Genomic DNA, 17,894 nt, shown 5'->3' with positions numbered 1-17,894 from the left:
TAAAAAAAATCCCTAAGTGAAAGTAAATGGAGAAAGGACAAAAAGTACATTTCATGAAAAAAAGTGCTTCTTGGCAGCATCTAAATTTGAAATTGCTTTTGACACCTCAGCTCACAGCATAGATTAAGGATTCAATGCTTCTAAACAAACACACATTTGGCAACTGTTTCTCTTCTCTTTTCATTCAATTCTGAAATAACTGTAATGCCAGTATTCAGATCTCATAAACAGGCTTTACTACCTTGAGCCTCTACCTCTGTTCCTCATCTCTAAATTTTCCAGTACATGTTAAAATACACTTCCAGAAACAGTCTGGCAAACAGAAGATGCAAAGAGTAGCTTTCAGATGAATACCACTGCAGGGCACCAGAAATAAGGACTGGAAAGATCAGAGCTCAGATCATCTTCTGGTTTTCAGACAGTCAACAGATCATAGATTGCAATGTTCTCTGATGATAACAAAGAAGACTATTTTCAAAAGATACCTTTTTTTTTTTTTCATAAAACTGTTTTCTGAAGCATATTCCACTTTCTGTTCAACAGTCTTAAATTTATTAGAACATTATTAGTACTAGAAAATATATTGTAAACTGCTACATTTGTGGAGAACTAATACAGTTCGGACAGTATCTGAATTCAAAACACTTTATTTTCAAGAAAGCAATTTAAGCAGGTAATGTCAGCTTCTTTAGGGGAACGTGAAGCACATAAAAATGTTATCAAAGCAACAACAGCAGCAGGTTAGCACATGATCCAATTCAGTTAGCCGGCAGTACTTCATTTCTCAAACTTTCTGAAGCAGCACAAATGATGAGGCTTGCACAATTCTGATACCGCTCAGATGTGACCACTTACATTCTGTCCCCAGTGGCGGACTCAAGAGTGCTTCCAAGTGCCAGTCCCAACCACTTCCCATTGTCAGCCACAAGAAAGACCCAATGCTATGCCACTTCTTCCCACTTCCCAGCCTTCACTTCTATAGCAACAAAACTGAGGAGCACAGATCAAAAATAAACCACACTATTACCCCAACAGGACATGTCTCCAGTGTGGCACGCACTCAGGGTCAGGTTAGCTACAGACAATGATGACTCTTTGGGTAAAGACCTAACAGGTAGCTGGGGGTAACAACAAATCACCTGCACTACTGCAAACACACATCGGCCAAACACAATAATACTACAAAATGTAGCACCTCTTTTATAAAGTTCAGAGTCATTGAGCTGTTTGAGTTGGAATGGACCCCGAAATGTCATCTAGTCCAACTCCCCTGCAATGAACAAGGACACCTACAGCTTGATCGGGGTGCTCAGAGCCCCATCCAGCCTGACCTTGAGTGTCTTCAGGGATGGGGCATCCACCACATCTCCAGACAACTGTTCTAGTGCTTCACTATCTTTATCGTCAAAACCTTTTTCCTTATATCCAGTTTAAATCCTCTCTCTTTTAGTCTGAAACCATTTCCCCTTGTCCTATCCCAACAGACCCTGCTAAGCAGTCTGTCCCCCTCTTTCTTACAGACCCCCTTTAGATACTGAAAGGCCACTATCAGGTCTTCCCAGAGCCTTCTCTTCTCCAGGCTGAACAGCCCCAGCTCTCTCAGCCTGTCCTCACAGGAGAGGAGTTCCATCCCATGGATCATTTTTGTGGCCCTCTTCCGGAAATGCTCCAACAGGCCCATGTCTCATACTATACCGAGGACTCCACATCTGGATGCAGTACTCCAGGTGAGGCCTCACCAGCCCAGAGTAGAGGGGCAGGATCACCTCCCTCACCCTGCTGGCCATGCTTCTTTTGATGCAGCCCAGGATACAGTTGGCTTTCTGAGCTGCGAGGGCACATTGCTGGCTCAAGTCCAGCTTACCATCCACCAGTACCCATGCATCTCTTCAGTGCCGCCTTAGGTAAAGGGTTTTGTTATCAGGCAGTTAAGCTTTCCTTCTGACACGGCTTAAACACCCAGCCACTCCTGCCTCCAAGCACACAGGCACCTGCTCAGCCAGCAACTCAAGTTCCAGAGGGTGGGCAGTTGGCTGTTTCTGGCTCATTCATAGTCCTCAGTCCAGCTCTGAGCCTGTATGATCTCTCATCTCAGCCAGCAGGCTGTTGGACAAAGCCCACTGCCGGCATTAAGCTCACCAATAACTGTGTCACATTTTAAAAATGCTATGTTAACAACAGTGTGTACCTGATGGCTGGACTCTTCTCCATTTTATCTCTATGCCTCAACTTGTGTTCTTCGGCACAGATAAGCATTTTAAGTATAAGCTTTCAGAGTCAGAAAAAAATCTTCAGATAAAAAAGGAATTATCTTACCAATCAGTCAAAACAGACTACTGTTTCACCTAGTACAAGCCAGAAGGGAAAACTACCAATACAGTAAAAACTATGCACGTACATTCTAGTCAAATATATGGATTTATCACCCACAATCTGATACATGTTGCCACCACAGACATTTGATTTTGGTTATCTCAGAATATTCATAGTAGCCTTGAGAATACAGGAAGTTCTTTAAAAATAAAAAAAACACACAATCTGGATCAGTAACAAAAAATGAAAACATTTTGAAAGAATGACAAAGCACAAGGGAGAAGAGCTATTGTGCAGCCAATGGTTTCAAAACCAAACACCCACTCATAACTGGCAACATTTAAGTTGTAAAAAAAAAAAATGCCCACCCAAAAATGACAAGTGAAGTAAAGGCAGAAATGTGAGATGCAGGGAGAAAAGAAAAAAAATTCTTACCTAGCAATAGAAAAAGAAGCAACGGATCTAATGAGGGATGCCACTGCTCCAACCTTAGCAGCTTCCACTGCTCCCAGTGATCTGTACCGCACAGTTTCGCCATAACTGATGAAAGGTTGGTTGTAGACAACAATCTTCCCCTTGGCCTCTTGAGATCTTCTGTGCAGTTCATCAAAAGAGGCTACCACTATGACTTCTGCTGTAATTCCTGAAAGAAAGCATAACAGTGGTTTTACAGTGTTTCCTTATAACTCTCTAAAAGCCAGTTTTAACAGACAGAAAAACACGGGTTGTACAGAATAGAGGAAAGCAGACCCAACTCCTCACTGGCAAAGGAAGACTATGTAAAAAGCTTCACTGGGGACTGGTACTAAATAGCTGTAATAGCACCCTGAACCAAGTACACGCAGTACCACACTTGAAGGGCACAAGGGAGACATGGAGGGAATTTTGTTCTCTAAATGTGCTTTAATGCCTCACTGCAATCATTAACAGTATAAAAACATTTGCAAAAGCTGCCTATGGGATTAATAAGAAAGATGGAATTGTTTTGATATGTTGCTAACCAACTCAGCTTAACATCAGACACATGAAAGCATATATTTATAGACTAAAACACTTACAAAATTATTAAATCCATGAATGAAATGAAATTAAAGCTTTGCAGTTTCAAAAAAATGTTGCAGCATGTCTATAAATCGAAAAAAAAAAAAAAAAGAAAAACTTCATACTTAATTCAGAATACCACAGTTCTATTGAACTTTTTTTGGGAGTTTTCTCAGGAGCCCTTGTTTCCCAGCTTTGACACAGGAACACAGGCAGGTACTTCTGGAAAACTATTCGCACATGCTAAATTACATCCCACCCAGCCGTTTGTTTTTAATACTTGGAATAATTTTAAATAGCAACATTATCTTGTTCAGAAAAAAAAAAAAGGAATTTATATATAAATAGCTTTTTTCCAAAGCCAGAGAATTCTTCTATCTTGTCAGAACATTAATTAGGGAGCTATATTTCATGCCATTTAAAAAGTAATTCATTAAAATCACCACTGTGTTTAAAATCTGATTCTGTTGACTGATTACAGAGATAAGTAGAAATTCCTGAACAATGTGGGCTGGGACTTTTCTTCCAAATATAGAATGGATGCCTGAAATTTTAGTGTTGAACATCTCACCTAAAAGCCAAAAAAAACCATCAGTGTAAGCTTAAACTAAAAACAAGGTCTAGTAAGGATTTGTCGAAGAAGTCAAACTATCAGATTTTAAAAAGGAAATGTTCCTCCTTGAAAGTTGTTCTCTTTTTTTCAGTATAAGTTTTAGAGAGCTTTTAGCCTTGTATTTAGGACTGTAATACTGAAAAGGACTGATAAAAACACAGGAAGATCACCTCTCCTAGCATCTATATCCAGGCTCATAGCTTCTTTAAGATCAAATTATAGTATACTTCAAAACCTTACAGAAACTGTTTCACACAAAAAGTCTGGTTTCTTAAGAGTGCACCACTAAGAGGGCATGAGACTTCAACTGCTGCAGGAAAGGCCAGTGGATTTTAGATACAGGACTAACCTAGTGTGTGAGGTATAAAAATTTTAACCAAATAACTATTCAGACTCTTAGCTTTATGAAAAGAGGCACAGAAAGCCAAAGCAGAGAATCACCTTCAAATTCTACTTCGTTGTTGTTGGCAGGTAGGTGAGAGTGCTAACAGACTCCAGCTGTGTCTACTGAACTGGAGGTCCCAGCGCCTACTAAGGAGCATCCCTCTGACAGAATCATTCTGCAGATGGAACCATGCCACTGGAAATAAAGCCAGCTATCTGCAAAATCTCATTTTCCACAAGAAAATTCAAGGTCTCAGTAGGTTGATGCTGCAATCCATGTTTTATACTAGCTCTTGTTGCAGCTGAGTTGCTCACCCAATACTGCACTTGGGTCATGCAGCATTGCACTGGGAGGGCAGACATTGCATTGCTGCCTGTTCAGCAAGGGAAGCAAGGAGTATAAGTGGTGCTGGCACTGCTTTACTGCATTAATGAGCAAACACCCACTCTGGATGGTTTTTGTAGAATGCCACAGGCAGCTAACAACTATCTATAATACCTAAGAAGTGTCAGGGACCAGTACATTTACCACCCTGCCCTGAAGGCAGGCATCAGGAGTTCATGCAGGGTGCTTTATGGGAATTAAAGTCGAGAACAGAAGCTGCAACCTCCAGCCAGGGGTCTCTGCTTCTCAGAGTTCCCAAAGCAACTAAATAAAGCCGTCCTTTGACAAAATAAAACAAAGGTTCTCTCTGCAAGTTTAACTTAAATGACAGCACGTTATATGTAAAGCATCAATTACAGCACTTTCCATAACAAAACAAAGTTCACTGGTGTAACTTCTGACTAATCCAATATCTCATTTGCATTGTAGCCCCATTTGATTCCATTTCAGTCTCAACTATTAAAGCGACCAGAACAATGTTTAGTTTAAATAAATATGTGAACACACACGTAAAACCCCCTAAGACTTCCAGTGCAAAGGCAGAAATGAAACAAAAAGCCCAACAGTTTCTCTTAAAGGAGAATGAATTGCTCGTTTTAAAAAAGAGAAATGTCTCACCTCACCAAGCCTTTAACCAAACCAACCAAACTCTTCTTGCATCTCCCACCACTCCAGTGCCCCACAGCTCTGCTCCCCATCTCCAATGCTCTTCTGTTCCTTCCTTACTACTGTCATTACCTGGTCCAGAGCTTGGCTGTGTGTTATTGAACAGATGCATTCAGAAAACCTATTTAAGGAGGGAGCTGAACTGCCTGCTTACTTAGGCAAAATACAGAGACTATAACCTGCAAAGTCCAAGAGATTAAAAACATTTGAGAATTAGCTAAGCAAACTGCATGAAGCCTAGAAGACAGAAGTCTGAACACGACAAATTTGGCTGACAGCATGAAGATGAAGCCTACTTAGTTCTCACCATATGAAAGATCATACTTGTTGAGTTGGCCAGTGACAGAAGAATTTGCATAGCGCTACACTTTTCCTTTCATTTCTCATATTAACCAGTAAACTGCACCATGCCATTTCTGAGAACTGAGGTACAGGAAAAGTGTTAATGACAGGAACAAGCAACGAACTGAAGTACTACAGTCTTCTGTACACAGAAGTGTACATTTCTATCTGAACACTTGGCTAAGCCACAACGTTGGTCACACTGCCAATCGAAATAAATGGCACTGCATGCATTAGCAAGGTCTGAAATTCTTCACAGGCAGGAGGAAGCTGAGCTGGATTACAGTTACTCTTGATTGGCTACAGAAAGCCCAATAATATGTATTTTTAAAAAGCACCCATAAATCAGCTGTCTGTACTGTTGCCATACATCAGAAGCCTGATTTCTTGGCATGAACAGTTCTATCAGGAGAGCCATCTCCCAGCACCTGCTTACCTGCCAGCAATGATGCTGGAATTAGATTAGTTCAAAGGGAATTCCCCCAAAAGGCAACTTATTCTCTTCAAGATAAATGCACCAAATAGTTAAGAAATTGTAGTACCTGGAGTTATGCATCTGTCTATGTTAGTAACAGGTTTCAAAGAAGAGCAAGAAAAAAGGTAAAACCCACCCTATAATCGTATTTTAAGAACTGATGAATTCCTATTGGAACAACTCAATGGAAACTTCATATAGAATATTGTTGACATTCTTGGCCACACCAGGGCAAGACATGGCAAGATTTTAACGCATCGAGCGTCACAAATTTTTCAGATTTGGGAATCTAGTCTCCCTCTGTTTTTATTTATTACCATCCTACAATTATTAAATGTATACAAATTTGACCCAGTTAGTTAGTTATCAAGTGCTGTATTAAAAAAAGAATTTAGGTAAGTCAGAAAGAAGTATCATTTGCATACTGTTTAATCTTACTGGATAGTAAATTGCCAATTACTCAATTAAGGTCTATATTACTGTCTTTCTTTTTTCCTCCAGTCTCATTTTTGTCATCCAGGTGAACAGCAACAGTCCTTTGGGAATCTAGTTACAAATACAAATGCAGTCATAATTCAACATATTTTCTAATAACAAGTGAACCACTGATCCATACATACTTCCATACTTCATTAATTCACACTGCTTGTGAATAAGAATCCTAAATTCCCTTACACATCACACAGTGGAATTGTGATGCTGCTGATCTATATTACTAGCGCTGCCGTTGCCAAGCACATAACCTGATGGATAGGGCAATTTTTGCTTAAAACAGTTAAAATACATTATTTCCAGGTCTAGACACAACAAATTTGGATACAACACCAATCACATCTCCACTAAATGTCCCTGTGTGTTATGCATTGAAAATAAGTAAACAAACACTGCCTGAAATCCCAACACAAAAACACAAAACACTTCCAGTTGCTCTGATACTGGTCAAGGCATTTAACGTGGAGAAGAATGCATCTGAAACACGTCCCAGCCTCTGAAGCCACGGCAGCAGGAGGGACAAAGGGCTGCCTCCACTGCCACCAGAACCATCAGGGCACCAGGAGCAGGAAATCAGGTTGCTTCTTCATGGTAGGAAGAAGATAAAGAAAGAACAGGAGCAGCAGCACACCGCAAGAACAGTGTGTGAATCCTCTCTGATGACGGTGGCCCTGCCCCATACAGCAGTGACATCACACTGCTGATGACTTTGTTTCTTGTCCACTGTCACTTTTCCTCAGATTTCTCCATTTCCACCTCACCTCACTCATAAAGCTGCTGAAGGAACCAGGAACCTGCTGCATCAAGGTATGCTGAATTCCAGGCTGATTTTACCTACTAGCAGGTAGAAGTCTCCAGCTTTTGTGACTGGTTGATCACGTTATACTTCTGGAGTTGGAGGGGAAATTGTTGGGATAGGTTAAAGAAAATAATTTTTTTGGTAGAAGAGTGAAAAGGCAAATTTAGTGTTGAAAAATAAATAAGAGAAGGGACTTGCCAAGATAATACTATCAAGGCTCAGCATCCTCTAAAATCAGCTCAGAAAACATTTTTCCCCTTGACTTCTGTCTTACCTCTTCAATGTTTGACCCTTACCCTAAGGTCTGAGGTTTTTTTCCCTGTGTTTATGCCACACCAACCACAATAGGACCTGCTCCAGACTGGTTTGTTTTGTGCTTTACTAAAAGAAAAAACTGAATTTCTCTTTTGTGTGCATTTGCCAGAGCACAGAAGGAGCAAGGCAAAGATCTCTGCTTTTGTGCATTTTCTAAAGTAAACAAAAGTAAAACTATTCTGCAGTGGCACTCAATGTTCGGCGTACTTAAGCTCATCATATTAAATGCCTAGGAGAAGACTTTCTTGGATTCCTGGGAAAAGCAAAGGATTACACAAAGTTATCACTTAGCAAGGGGGCCTATGCCAAATGCTTTCCAACAGAACAGCTTTCAATGAAGAATTAACTTGTATACGCAATTTCTATTATTGTAAGCTATGAATAAGAGCTAGCATCCTTCACATTTTTACATATTTTTATAAGCATGCTGCTTTTGAACTTTCTCCAGGAAGTAGTTCAGCTTGCCCCAAAGGTTCCATAGAATTCAACAAGATTTTCAGAAAAACAAACCCAAATTCTGGGTCCACTCATCAAGCTAAGGTTTGGTGTCTGACTAAAGCAAATGAAAGATTCACATCATCGCATTTTTTCCTCCTTCAAAACCTATCAGCACTGACTAAAAACTTAAAATACCAAGCAACACCTTTGCTCTATCAACACAAATCAACGTGTTGAAAACAATTATAATATGAAGAAAAGAGCAAACATTTTAAGGCAAACTGTGAAATGAAGAAGGGTATTATCAGGAAATATCATTTTGTAAAATATGAATATGCTTGTGGAAAATGTGATCTCACCTACCCTGTAGAACAGAAAATAGAATTACTTCACGAAACTAAAATTACATAGGAGAGTTATCCAAAAGGATATGAGGCTCTTCAGTTCTGTTGCACAGTACAGAAACTAAATACATTACTCATTTCTTTAAGAAGACAGAGAGAAAAATAAACAGTATATAATAGTTACATTTTCAACAAATATGAGTTACAATTTCCAGCAAGTACTAGACCTCACCACAGCAGCTTGGTTTCAATAACATGTAGCTTACTGTGCAGCAGTAAATCCTGCGGCAAGAGGGCTGTACTTGATGCCCAGCACGATGCCCTGGCAGCCAGCAGAGCAGGGCAGTGGATGCACAAATTGCTGTTACAGCAGCACTGCAGCAGCTGATGCTCCCAGGACATCCCTGAAAAGGGCATAGGCTTGCTATACAGCCTGCAGGGAGAGAGTCAGGCATCTCAAAGCAGGACCCAGAAAAACCAGTTGCTGAACATGCCCATGTTGAAGTCAGCAAAAAGTGCTGAGAGCAACCCTTCCCTTATAAGAGAGAGAGATGCCAGTCATTGCAGGCTGTTCCCTGGGAGTGAAGTGGCAGCACCCCGCTGTACATGCATCTCCCATGCATTCAGAAAACCATACACCACTAGTCTGAGGCAGGAGCTTCAGCCCGGGCTTCCAGCTGCCAGGAAAGCACCTTAAGTTCAGCGACACTGTAAAGAGTCACAATCTGAGGATTAATTTTTCTGGTGCTACCAGTCTGTACAGTTCACATGCATATCCATTAAAGCAGAGACTAGAACCCATGTCCTTTCCTGACAGCACGTTCACCCCAAACCACAGAGGTACTCCCACTCTCTAAATCTTCAAAATGCCACCGGCCTAACTTCTGTTCCAGATACCAGGCCGCTGAATACCACAGTGCTGAAAATTCTCAATGGCTAAGAGCTTTTACGTTCCAAGAAAAACAGCAGCGTAATTGTCACAGCGTTGTTCTAAGTAATAAATAAAAAAAGCAATCCAGGCATCCAAGGCTTAGTCTCATGGTCTCAAAACATGACTCTATTGCACCCTACGCACTGAAAAACAGAGATGGAAGGTGGAAGGAGAGCTCTGCCTTGCACTTTTCTCTCAAGCTTCAGACTCTCTCCATCCTGTGCTGACATCACCGAACCCTTGATTACGATGGGTACCCAAGCCCCTTCCTTCTCCTCGAAGAACAGTGATCACCTAAGATTATGGCAACTCACGGGTAATTCCTCCATTACACATTAGAATCACCTTTTTTGCTGGCCTTGTGTTAATCCAGTTGAATTTCCTAATCCATTTCACCACTGAGAATTGAAACAAGAAGGTCAGCACAGCAGGAAAATACATCAGACAGGACTGAGACCAGATCACTACTTTCAGTGGCATCCCTGGCTTAAAAAGGCTGAGCCTACGGCAACTATACACTCTTTCAACAGCTTCATGACACATTATCATCCCTATTTTATAAGTAACAGTCTGGAATTAAATTCTTATTATGTAAGTGGCAAAACTCCCACTACCTTCTGTAGGAGCAAGACTGGACCAAATGTTGTTGATAGTTAAACAAAAAATCCCACAACTCTAACAAACAAACTAGTCTGCCAAGGCATCATTTTTACATTCATATAATTTCAGTTTCACTGCTACAAACAGTACAGAGAAACCAGAGGATGTTCCTTTCTAGGGGAGGCATTTAGGGCAGAATGCATTCTGGGGCTTATTCTCCTTGTCAGTACTTCTTTTAAAATGAAATGTCAGGGTCGAACAACCATCAGGAAAAATAAAGTGCATTTTAAAACACATGAAAAAATATATGATTTCTTTGATACTTTATGGTCAAACATCTGCTAAAGTACTATTTTTCCTCAATTATGGGATGTCAAAGCAACAATTATATTTGCTTTCCTCAGAATTTTTGGGATATAATCAGCACTACCAGAAATCAACACAACCGCTCTATATATATCTGTATGTTTTGCCGACGCTGAAACACTGGAAACGAGACAAGGACATTGACTAAATATGGTAAACCTAGTTTCTCAGCCCCCAAAACTGAGCACTTTCTAACATCTAATCCTGTTTGTAACCTAGGAATACATTTCTTTGAGGTGGTAACCATTTTCAGTCCCTGCTGACTTCTAGAAATCCAGGTCACTCTCTATTTCATGTTTCTCTTTTCCCCAACACTATGACAAGCATGAAAGTTACTCCCTCACTGTAATGAGATCAAAGGAAGAAAAAACTTTCTCTTTGACCCAACATCTTCAAATCTTGGGATACATTAAAAGGCAGTAGAGTTTTTTTTCTCTTAAATAAAAATTTTAATCTTTCCTGCCCTGCCCTTTTTGTTGTGCAAATCAGACTGAATCAGGAAACTTGACAACTTGGCATGTTGCCCAGTTCTGAAAAAGAAGATACAGAAACATGGATTTTATCCACGAGATCACAAGGTACCGAGAAGCTTCCTGCATATCATCAGAACTGTCTCAGCCTCTAGCGAGCCAAGCAGCTCTGTGCCAAACTCTTATCTGGGCCAAAGCGGGCAAATCCAGGCAAATCCAAGCAATGAGCAAAGTTCTGTCCACATCCCACATGGCTTTCAGTCCCAAATGCATGGGTTAGATAGAAGACCAGGAGGAAGTGAAACACTCTTTTTATCCAGGATTCAATGCTGGCTCACGGTCCAAGGCTAAAATACTACTACTACTGAGGGCTTCCTGATTCTTCCCCTAGTATTGTAGATTTTTTTCCACACATTTGCAGCATGCACTGAAATGGAAAGTGAGCAGACTTAGCATGTGCTCTGGCTATTCGGTCACTCTTAGGAAAGATGGGTTTGAATTTCCACAGACAGAAGGGAAAATGAACCCTCTCTTTCCAACATCCGAAGCCAGGTTTCTAACCACTGTTACAGTACTGCCATTTCAATAAAGAGCCCTTCAGACAGCTAGCTCTGGGAGCAGAGCTCCAGGAAGAGCTTGATGGGCACACAGGGGCTGTGGAGTCCAGTATAACACACTCAACACACACGAAGATAAGCAGCTTTTAAACCTTCTGCCAATGTTTCCTATTTTCTTAGCTCATCAACTCTCATGACTGGTGGCACATAATGGAACAAGAGGAATATAGAACATGGCTGAGAGGATGCAAAAACAAGAAACAGCCTCTTGTGCCTACCACTGGGCAGAGTGAGTACCCCCTATTGCCTTCACACTGACTCTGAAGGACAGAGTTCAGCAGCGCTGTCCTCTGGGTGCCAGCAGGGATCAGCAATGCCAAGGAAGGGCTCTGTTGAAGTTTTACAGACAGCACTTTGTAAACTGAGGTGTCTGAAACATACCCCCATGGGAATATGGTGATTTAAACACACAACAACCACTAAGCTAACACCTAACACCTTTGGGATCACCTGTACCTGTCCCCAGAGCATAGGCACTAATGGCCATACCCATAGAGCTGCCATCTTACAGCTAATGCTCATTGTCCCTCTGGCACAACCAAGCGTGGCTGATCTGCACGAGCTCACTCTGTGCAGCAACAGCAGTGCTATGCCAGCAGAATCAGCATTAAACATCTTGTATCAAGTTGCATTATTTTGATTACAGGATGACTCACGTTCCCACAGATTCTTGGCTAAAACAAGAGAAACCAGATATTCCCTGACTGAGGGAAATGGTTCAAATATTTTAAATGCACTTTATGGCAGCCGCCTATCTCTGTTTCTCAAGAACAGGGCAGAGTGACAATCGCTGGTTCAAGCAGAAGGATCTGGGAATAAATTCCTCAGAAGCAATGAAGCGGCGGTTTTAAAAAGCTTAAATACATGATTTTCACTCCATGTTTAAGATGAGGTGTGCTTTAGGGCCTATCTGAGCAGCACACTCCCAGCTCCCAGCCCATGCAGGCCGGAGGCTTCCAATGGCCTTTCTGTCAGTTTGTGGACACTCAGCCCTTGGAGTGGGAGCCAAGGGCTCACCAGGGCCTGGCGATTCCCCGGGCATGGCAACCTGCCACAGCTTGCACACAGCAAGATGAGACCAGAAGAAATCTCAAGAAGCCACAAACAATAGGGTAGATCTTAAGTGAAAAATAAGTAACTTCTTCAAGAGGATTCCACCACATGTAAGAAGCTGTGTGCTCTTCAGAAGATAGCCACTGTAAGCATTGTTAAAATGTGTAAATTTTGCATCTTTCTAAATGGAAAAAAAAAGGTAAACTCAAGGGGAGTGCAAGTGAGTGCACAACTGAGGAAGGGCAGCAGGAAGGAGACTTCCCAGAATGTGAAAATGTTCACCAAAATTAAATTGCAGGTTCTCTTTGCAGGTTCAGTAACGCTTGCCTAACACTAAAACACCATTTTAATTTTAGCTTGCTTTTTAGGAAGCTTGGAATAGGAGTGGAGTGGATATAAAGTAAATTGTAAGTTTAACCTTTGCTGTAAATATTCTACTGAAGCACTAAGCCTTAGACATAAGACACACAGATATTATTAATGGTTTTAGTTGTTTCGCATTTTAGGCACATTTACCTTGATAAGGCAGAAATACCACCAACAAAACTTACCACAGTAGTTTCTCAGAGCAAGTAAGATTTATTCCAAACACATCTTAAATGTCCCCATTTCATTTTGTCCTATTTTGCAGGGCTATCCATTCTTTTCTGAACAAAACAGCTTATAAGCATAATTTAATTTCAAACAGAAAGCTCGCTATCAGAAAAAAACGTACAATTTATAAGAAAATTATGAGTATAATGTTACCTGTTATGTCCTAAATTTAATTTCTTATAAGGGAACATGACAGGAGTTGAAGCTGTCTAGGAGTAACTCTACTGTAATTCATGCAGAACAGCCAGTTCTACACAGCAATCCTGAGAAAGCCCCACATTCACATGTACAAAAAGAGAATCTTACGAATTGGTTCATCAGCAAGCCAGATAATGTCTGAGGGCTGAAAAAAACAGCTTTTTGATGAGCCCTAAAGATCATTCTTGTTCCTGAAGTAGCACATCACGTATGATCTACTAAAAGGCAACACACCTTTCAGCAGCAGGTGCCAAAAACTTACCCATGGAAGCCTGAGACAGCAAGTGGAAAGGAGAAGGAGGAGGTGGGGAGAAGGAAGGACAAACAGACACCAATTGCCATGCTTAGCAAGGGGCTGGCACTTTGCAAACTCAGTACAAGATTCTCCTCCTCTTTTTGACTTTTTTTTTTTTTCTTTTGCCAGAGCAGAGTACTGAGCTTGGCAGGGCAGAACATGGCAAGAAGAGCAGAAATCACTTGTCAGCTCAGCACCCCACATGGAAGGGTTTGCTCTGCCCCCCAACTCCCCTCCCCTCCAAAACAAGGAATGGCCAGATAATCCCAGATCACAAGATAAAGCTGCCCATCATCCTCAGCAGAGGAGCAGAACTCTTGCCAACAAGTTTTTGTGTTAAAGAAGAAGATCTGGATTTAAGGAAGGGTCAGGCATCAGTTGGAATTTTACAGTTCCACTGAACCAAACTAAACTGCACTACAACCATGTCAGGCATGGAAGTACTGGAAAATTACCATCTTGTCTTGCAGAACTATTCTAGCAGGAATTAAACTTTAGTTTGTCCACTGAGAGAAAATACTGTTAGAGCTATGATACAGTTTGGTGTTAAAAAACAAGCGTTACCTTCTGGAGGAGTTGCAACACTGCTCCCAAGTCCCAAAATAGCAATGCTGTGATTCCTTGGTTCCAGCATCATTGCAAACTCTTCTCCTCTTTCCCAGTGAGGTACTTTCACAGGCTCCAGGTGCACATTCTCCAACCCGTCTTTCTGCAGGGCACTGTACATATACTTGATGGCTGCATCTAGATTTTTTGAACCACTTAGTCTAGGTCCTATGGTATCAGCAAAAAAAGCTAATCTCTCATAAGATCTGTTCTGAGCTTTTCCATAAACAGCAAGATCAATAATAGCTTTAGCAATATCATAATAGCCAGCTATCTCATTTCTAATCTCTTCAAATGTTTTGGGGTAGTTGCCCAAAGACTTGCCAGCATATTGTGGCAAAAAGTTCATGAAAAATATTAAGAATAGGTATTTCATTCTTGCTCTCTTTTCTTCTCCACAGATGGCCTGCTGGAAGAGAGAAAAAGAATATTAAAAAGAAAATTATACAGTTATCAGCAATAGTCTCTCTTGTTATTTGGATTGGCAGACAAAGCAAAATGAAAAGTAATCAGTTTATCATGAAAATGCTTTGATCAGAACCGTCAGGAAAGCAAAATCATCTTGAAGACACACTTATTGAAAGCAAATGAAAAAGATACTCAGACAACTGGACACAACCTTTGTTGTGGTCTTCAGGAATGCTTGTGGAATGCAGCATCTCTTCAAACAATCACATCCTTCACTGAATAAAAACCCTGAGCTGCTCCCATCCAATAGAAGCTCCGTAACTCCTTTCTGCTAGGAGCGGGATTTGCCAGAAGTGCTGCATTCAATGTCTTCACGCAAAACATCTGGACAAAAATATTTCTTAAACCATTTGTGAATAAAACTGCTTCTTAATCTCTATCTTCGTAACCAGGAAAGCACTTTCTCTCATGCTAGAAATATGTCAGAGCAATTTAAGTCCAATGAGCCCAGAAAGGAAGTATTAACTTCTTCACTGCATAAACACATGACTACCAGAGAAACCAAACATTTTATTAACACATTTATCAGTTAAGGACTGACTTCCTACAGCAGCACTGCAGAGAGGTGCAGTGCCAGAGGTGCTGATTCTGGGTTGAGTAAAGTAAGCTTCTTTAACTTCATAGTGTATCTCTTTGATCTTTAAAACTTCTCATTTTTAAGACTTCTTTAAAATGTTTGATCCTGTAAAAAAGATGGGTTGTCTATATACTATTAACTAAACCGACAAAGAAGCCTCTGGAATCACTTGGAGTAGTTGCAAAACTCTTTCATAGAACAGAAAGCATGAGTATCCAAATGAAAAATAGAAAGGTCTTTACCGATGTACGCAAAAGGAAATGTAATTGCTTCACTTTCCTTTGAAATTAAATTAGGCTGAAATTTTAAATGATAAATACTAGTATTCAACACTAAACACCTACAAACTAGCATTACAAAATAAAGCTCTTAAATCAGCACTATCCCTGCAGCTATGAAGAGACTTAAAAAATAGTGACGTGACAATTGCTAGTCGGCCAAAAAGATTTTGATCCAGCACTCCTGCCATTCTCATGGACTTTCAAGGACACACTGGTTTTCTTTCCAAAACAAATGAAATTTGCCTCAAAATATAGTAAAACTAAAGACTAACATTAACATCTATTCTATAATAGATGTTTCACTTGGAAACAATTTCTCTACAAACAACAAATGACTAATGAGTTGGATAACATGGATAAAATACAGGTAAAGCAGATCCGTACTGCATAAGTATAACCAAAAGCTTTTATCATTAAGTTTCCAAGTTATCCCTATTTGTATTTATTTAGTACTTCTTAAGAGTTATACTCTTCATTTTATAATCACTGACCTTAGGAATTATGGTAACACACCCACTTAGTGGTTTTGGTTCATAATGTTATAGGCATACAAAGAGCCAGCACAAAAGTAGGTGGAAGGCTGGGAGTACAAAGTATATATATACGTATTTGCATATACTATATCCACATATGATACTCGTCAGATTAAAAAAAAAAAGTTGTTAATTCTTAGAGCATTGCACACAACAGGACCTTTAACTTAGAGTATAAATTCTCAGTCATTTTGTGGAGTAGGCAAGTTTCACAATACCCAAGTAACTCTGTAAATCAAACCGTCAGAAGGGACCAGAATATTTATCTAACTTGACCACCAGAGAACAACAATTGCAGAATATGCCTGAATTAACTCCTACTATCAAAAGCCACAGAGCAAACCAGCAGTCGAGCTGAGGGAGAAGAAGTGAGGTTACAGCAGTTTTGTACTCCTGGAAGTGCATGACACAACTGTATTGAATCCTTTCACTGGCTCCACTCTGAATGAGCTAAGCTAAGAAATTACCTTTCCATCTACACTTGTTACAAGGAAACACAAATAGCTGAACTCATTTTCTCACCATGTTCACTCTGGATTACTTTCCAGCATTTGCTGAAAATAGATAAATAAAAGGAAGCCTTTGAAACAATGAAGGTACCTCAGCATACAATGAATTCTGACATCACATCTAATATACGTCTTGTCTCATTTCCTCTCCTGTCCTCTGTTAGCTTCAGTGTACTTATACTTCCATCTAGAAATCGTTGGCTCAGCGCAAGTTTCAGGAACTGTTCCTTTGACTTCCCCTCATTCAAGAAACCTGTTAAGGTAAACAAGAATCTCAGATATTCAGATATAGTTTTGGTAGTTCGTACAACTGTCACTTCTGGTTTGCGTTTTTTTTTTCCACCTTACTCTTTCAAAGAAGCTTTACCATGACAGAGCATTCCAGGAGGAGAGTGTTATCAAGTGCACTAAAGAGCCTAGCTGTGCTAAGAGTGGAAGCTAAATGCTTATCCTCCCTTTATGTTACTGTAAGAAAGTACTTGTAACTTTGAAGCATAACCTCTGGGAAGTCAGGAAGGCACATATCACAGAACAGGGAGGTTGGAAGGGATCTCTGGAGGTCCATCTGGTCCAAAAAACCTGAAGAGTTTATATCTACCCATTGCAGCATTCCAGTCTTCTCCATGATCACAAGACCACAGCCCCACAACTGCTCACAGTTCTCTAATTCCTTTATTCCCCACATGGCATGTATTAGCATACAGGCACTTAGAAGCACAGAGTGTCAATGGAAGAGGCAGCCTACCCACAGCATCTTTCTCAGAGCTGTCTGACCAGCTCCAAAGAAGGGTGGGAGACCCACCTGGGATGCATTCATAAGACACCATCTTAAATGCCGGCTGGTACAATAAGACAGTTCTGTAGAATGAAAACACAGAAGGAAGGAAAGGATTAAATCACATTTCCAGAATTCATAAATCATCAGAAAAAAAAGACACAAGTTTCTTGGAGTCACGAAGCCCAGCTTACAGGCTAATCAATGCAAACCACCAGTTTTCCTATCATAGGCCTTTATGGGCCCTTCACAAACAGCAAGTTCAACAGTAGCTTGAGCAATACATGAATATTAAGTTGTTCTCTTTAACTACTCAAATGACTCCTAAACTTGAGACCAAGGCAGTAAAAGATTCCTGAGAGTGATGTGCTGTTTTCCCAAAAGAACAACAGAAATCACCTGTGATTTCATCTA

The 17,894-nt window shown here is 40.5% G+C and overlaps 1 protein-coding gene across 7 annotated transcripts in view; it reads right to left on the bottom strand.

Annotated features, from left to right (window-relative positions):
- CPQ (carboxypeptidase Q) overlaps positions 1–17,894 on the bottom strand; it is a 163,804-nt gene that overhangs the window by 127,902 nt on the left and 18,008 nt on the right. For 2 of the 7 annotated variants that reach the window (XM_021388142.1, XM_021388149.1), the window contains exons 2-4: positions 16,797–16,958; positions 14,296–14,746; positions 2,749–2,956 (exon numbers count right to left, since the gene is read on the bottom strand). In XM_021388142.1, the coding sequence (XP_021243817.1) occupies positions 2,749–2,956; positions 14,296–14,713 (626 nt within the window). In that variant the 5' untranslated portion in view covers positions 14,714–14,746; positions 16,797–16,958. Of the gene's footprint in view, positions 1–2,748; positions 2,957–14,295; positions 14,747–16,796; positions 16,959–17,507; positions 17,559–17,894 lie in introns of those variants that run through there. The other 5 variants (XM_021388144.1, XM_021388146.1, XM_021388145.1 and 2 more) reach the window with 5 other exon arrangements.

This window comes from Numida meleagris, chromosome 2, assembly GCF_002078875.1.
Source record: "Numida meleagris isolate 19003 breed g44 Domestic line chromosome 2, NumMel1.0, whole genome shotgun sequence".
Classification (NCBI taxonomy): Eukaryota; Metazoa; Chordata; class Aves; order Galliformes; family Numididae; genus Numida; species Numida meleagris.
This window is presented reverse-complemented; position numbering and strand designations above follow the sequence as displayed.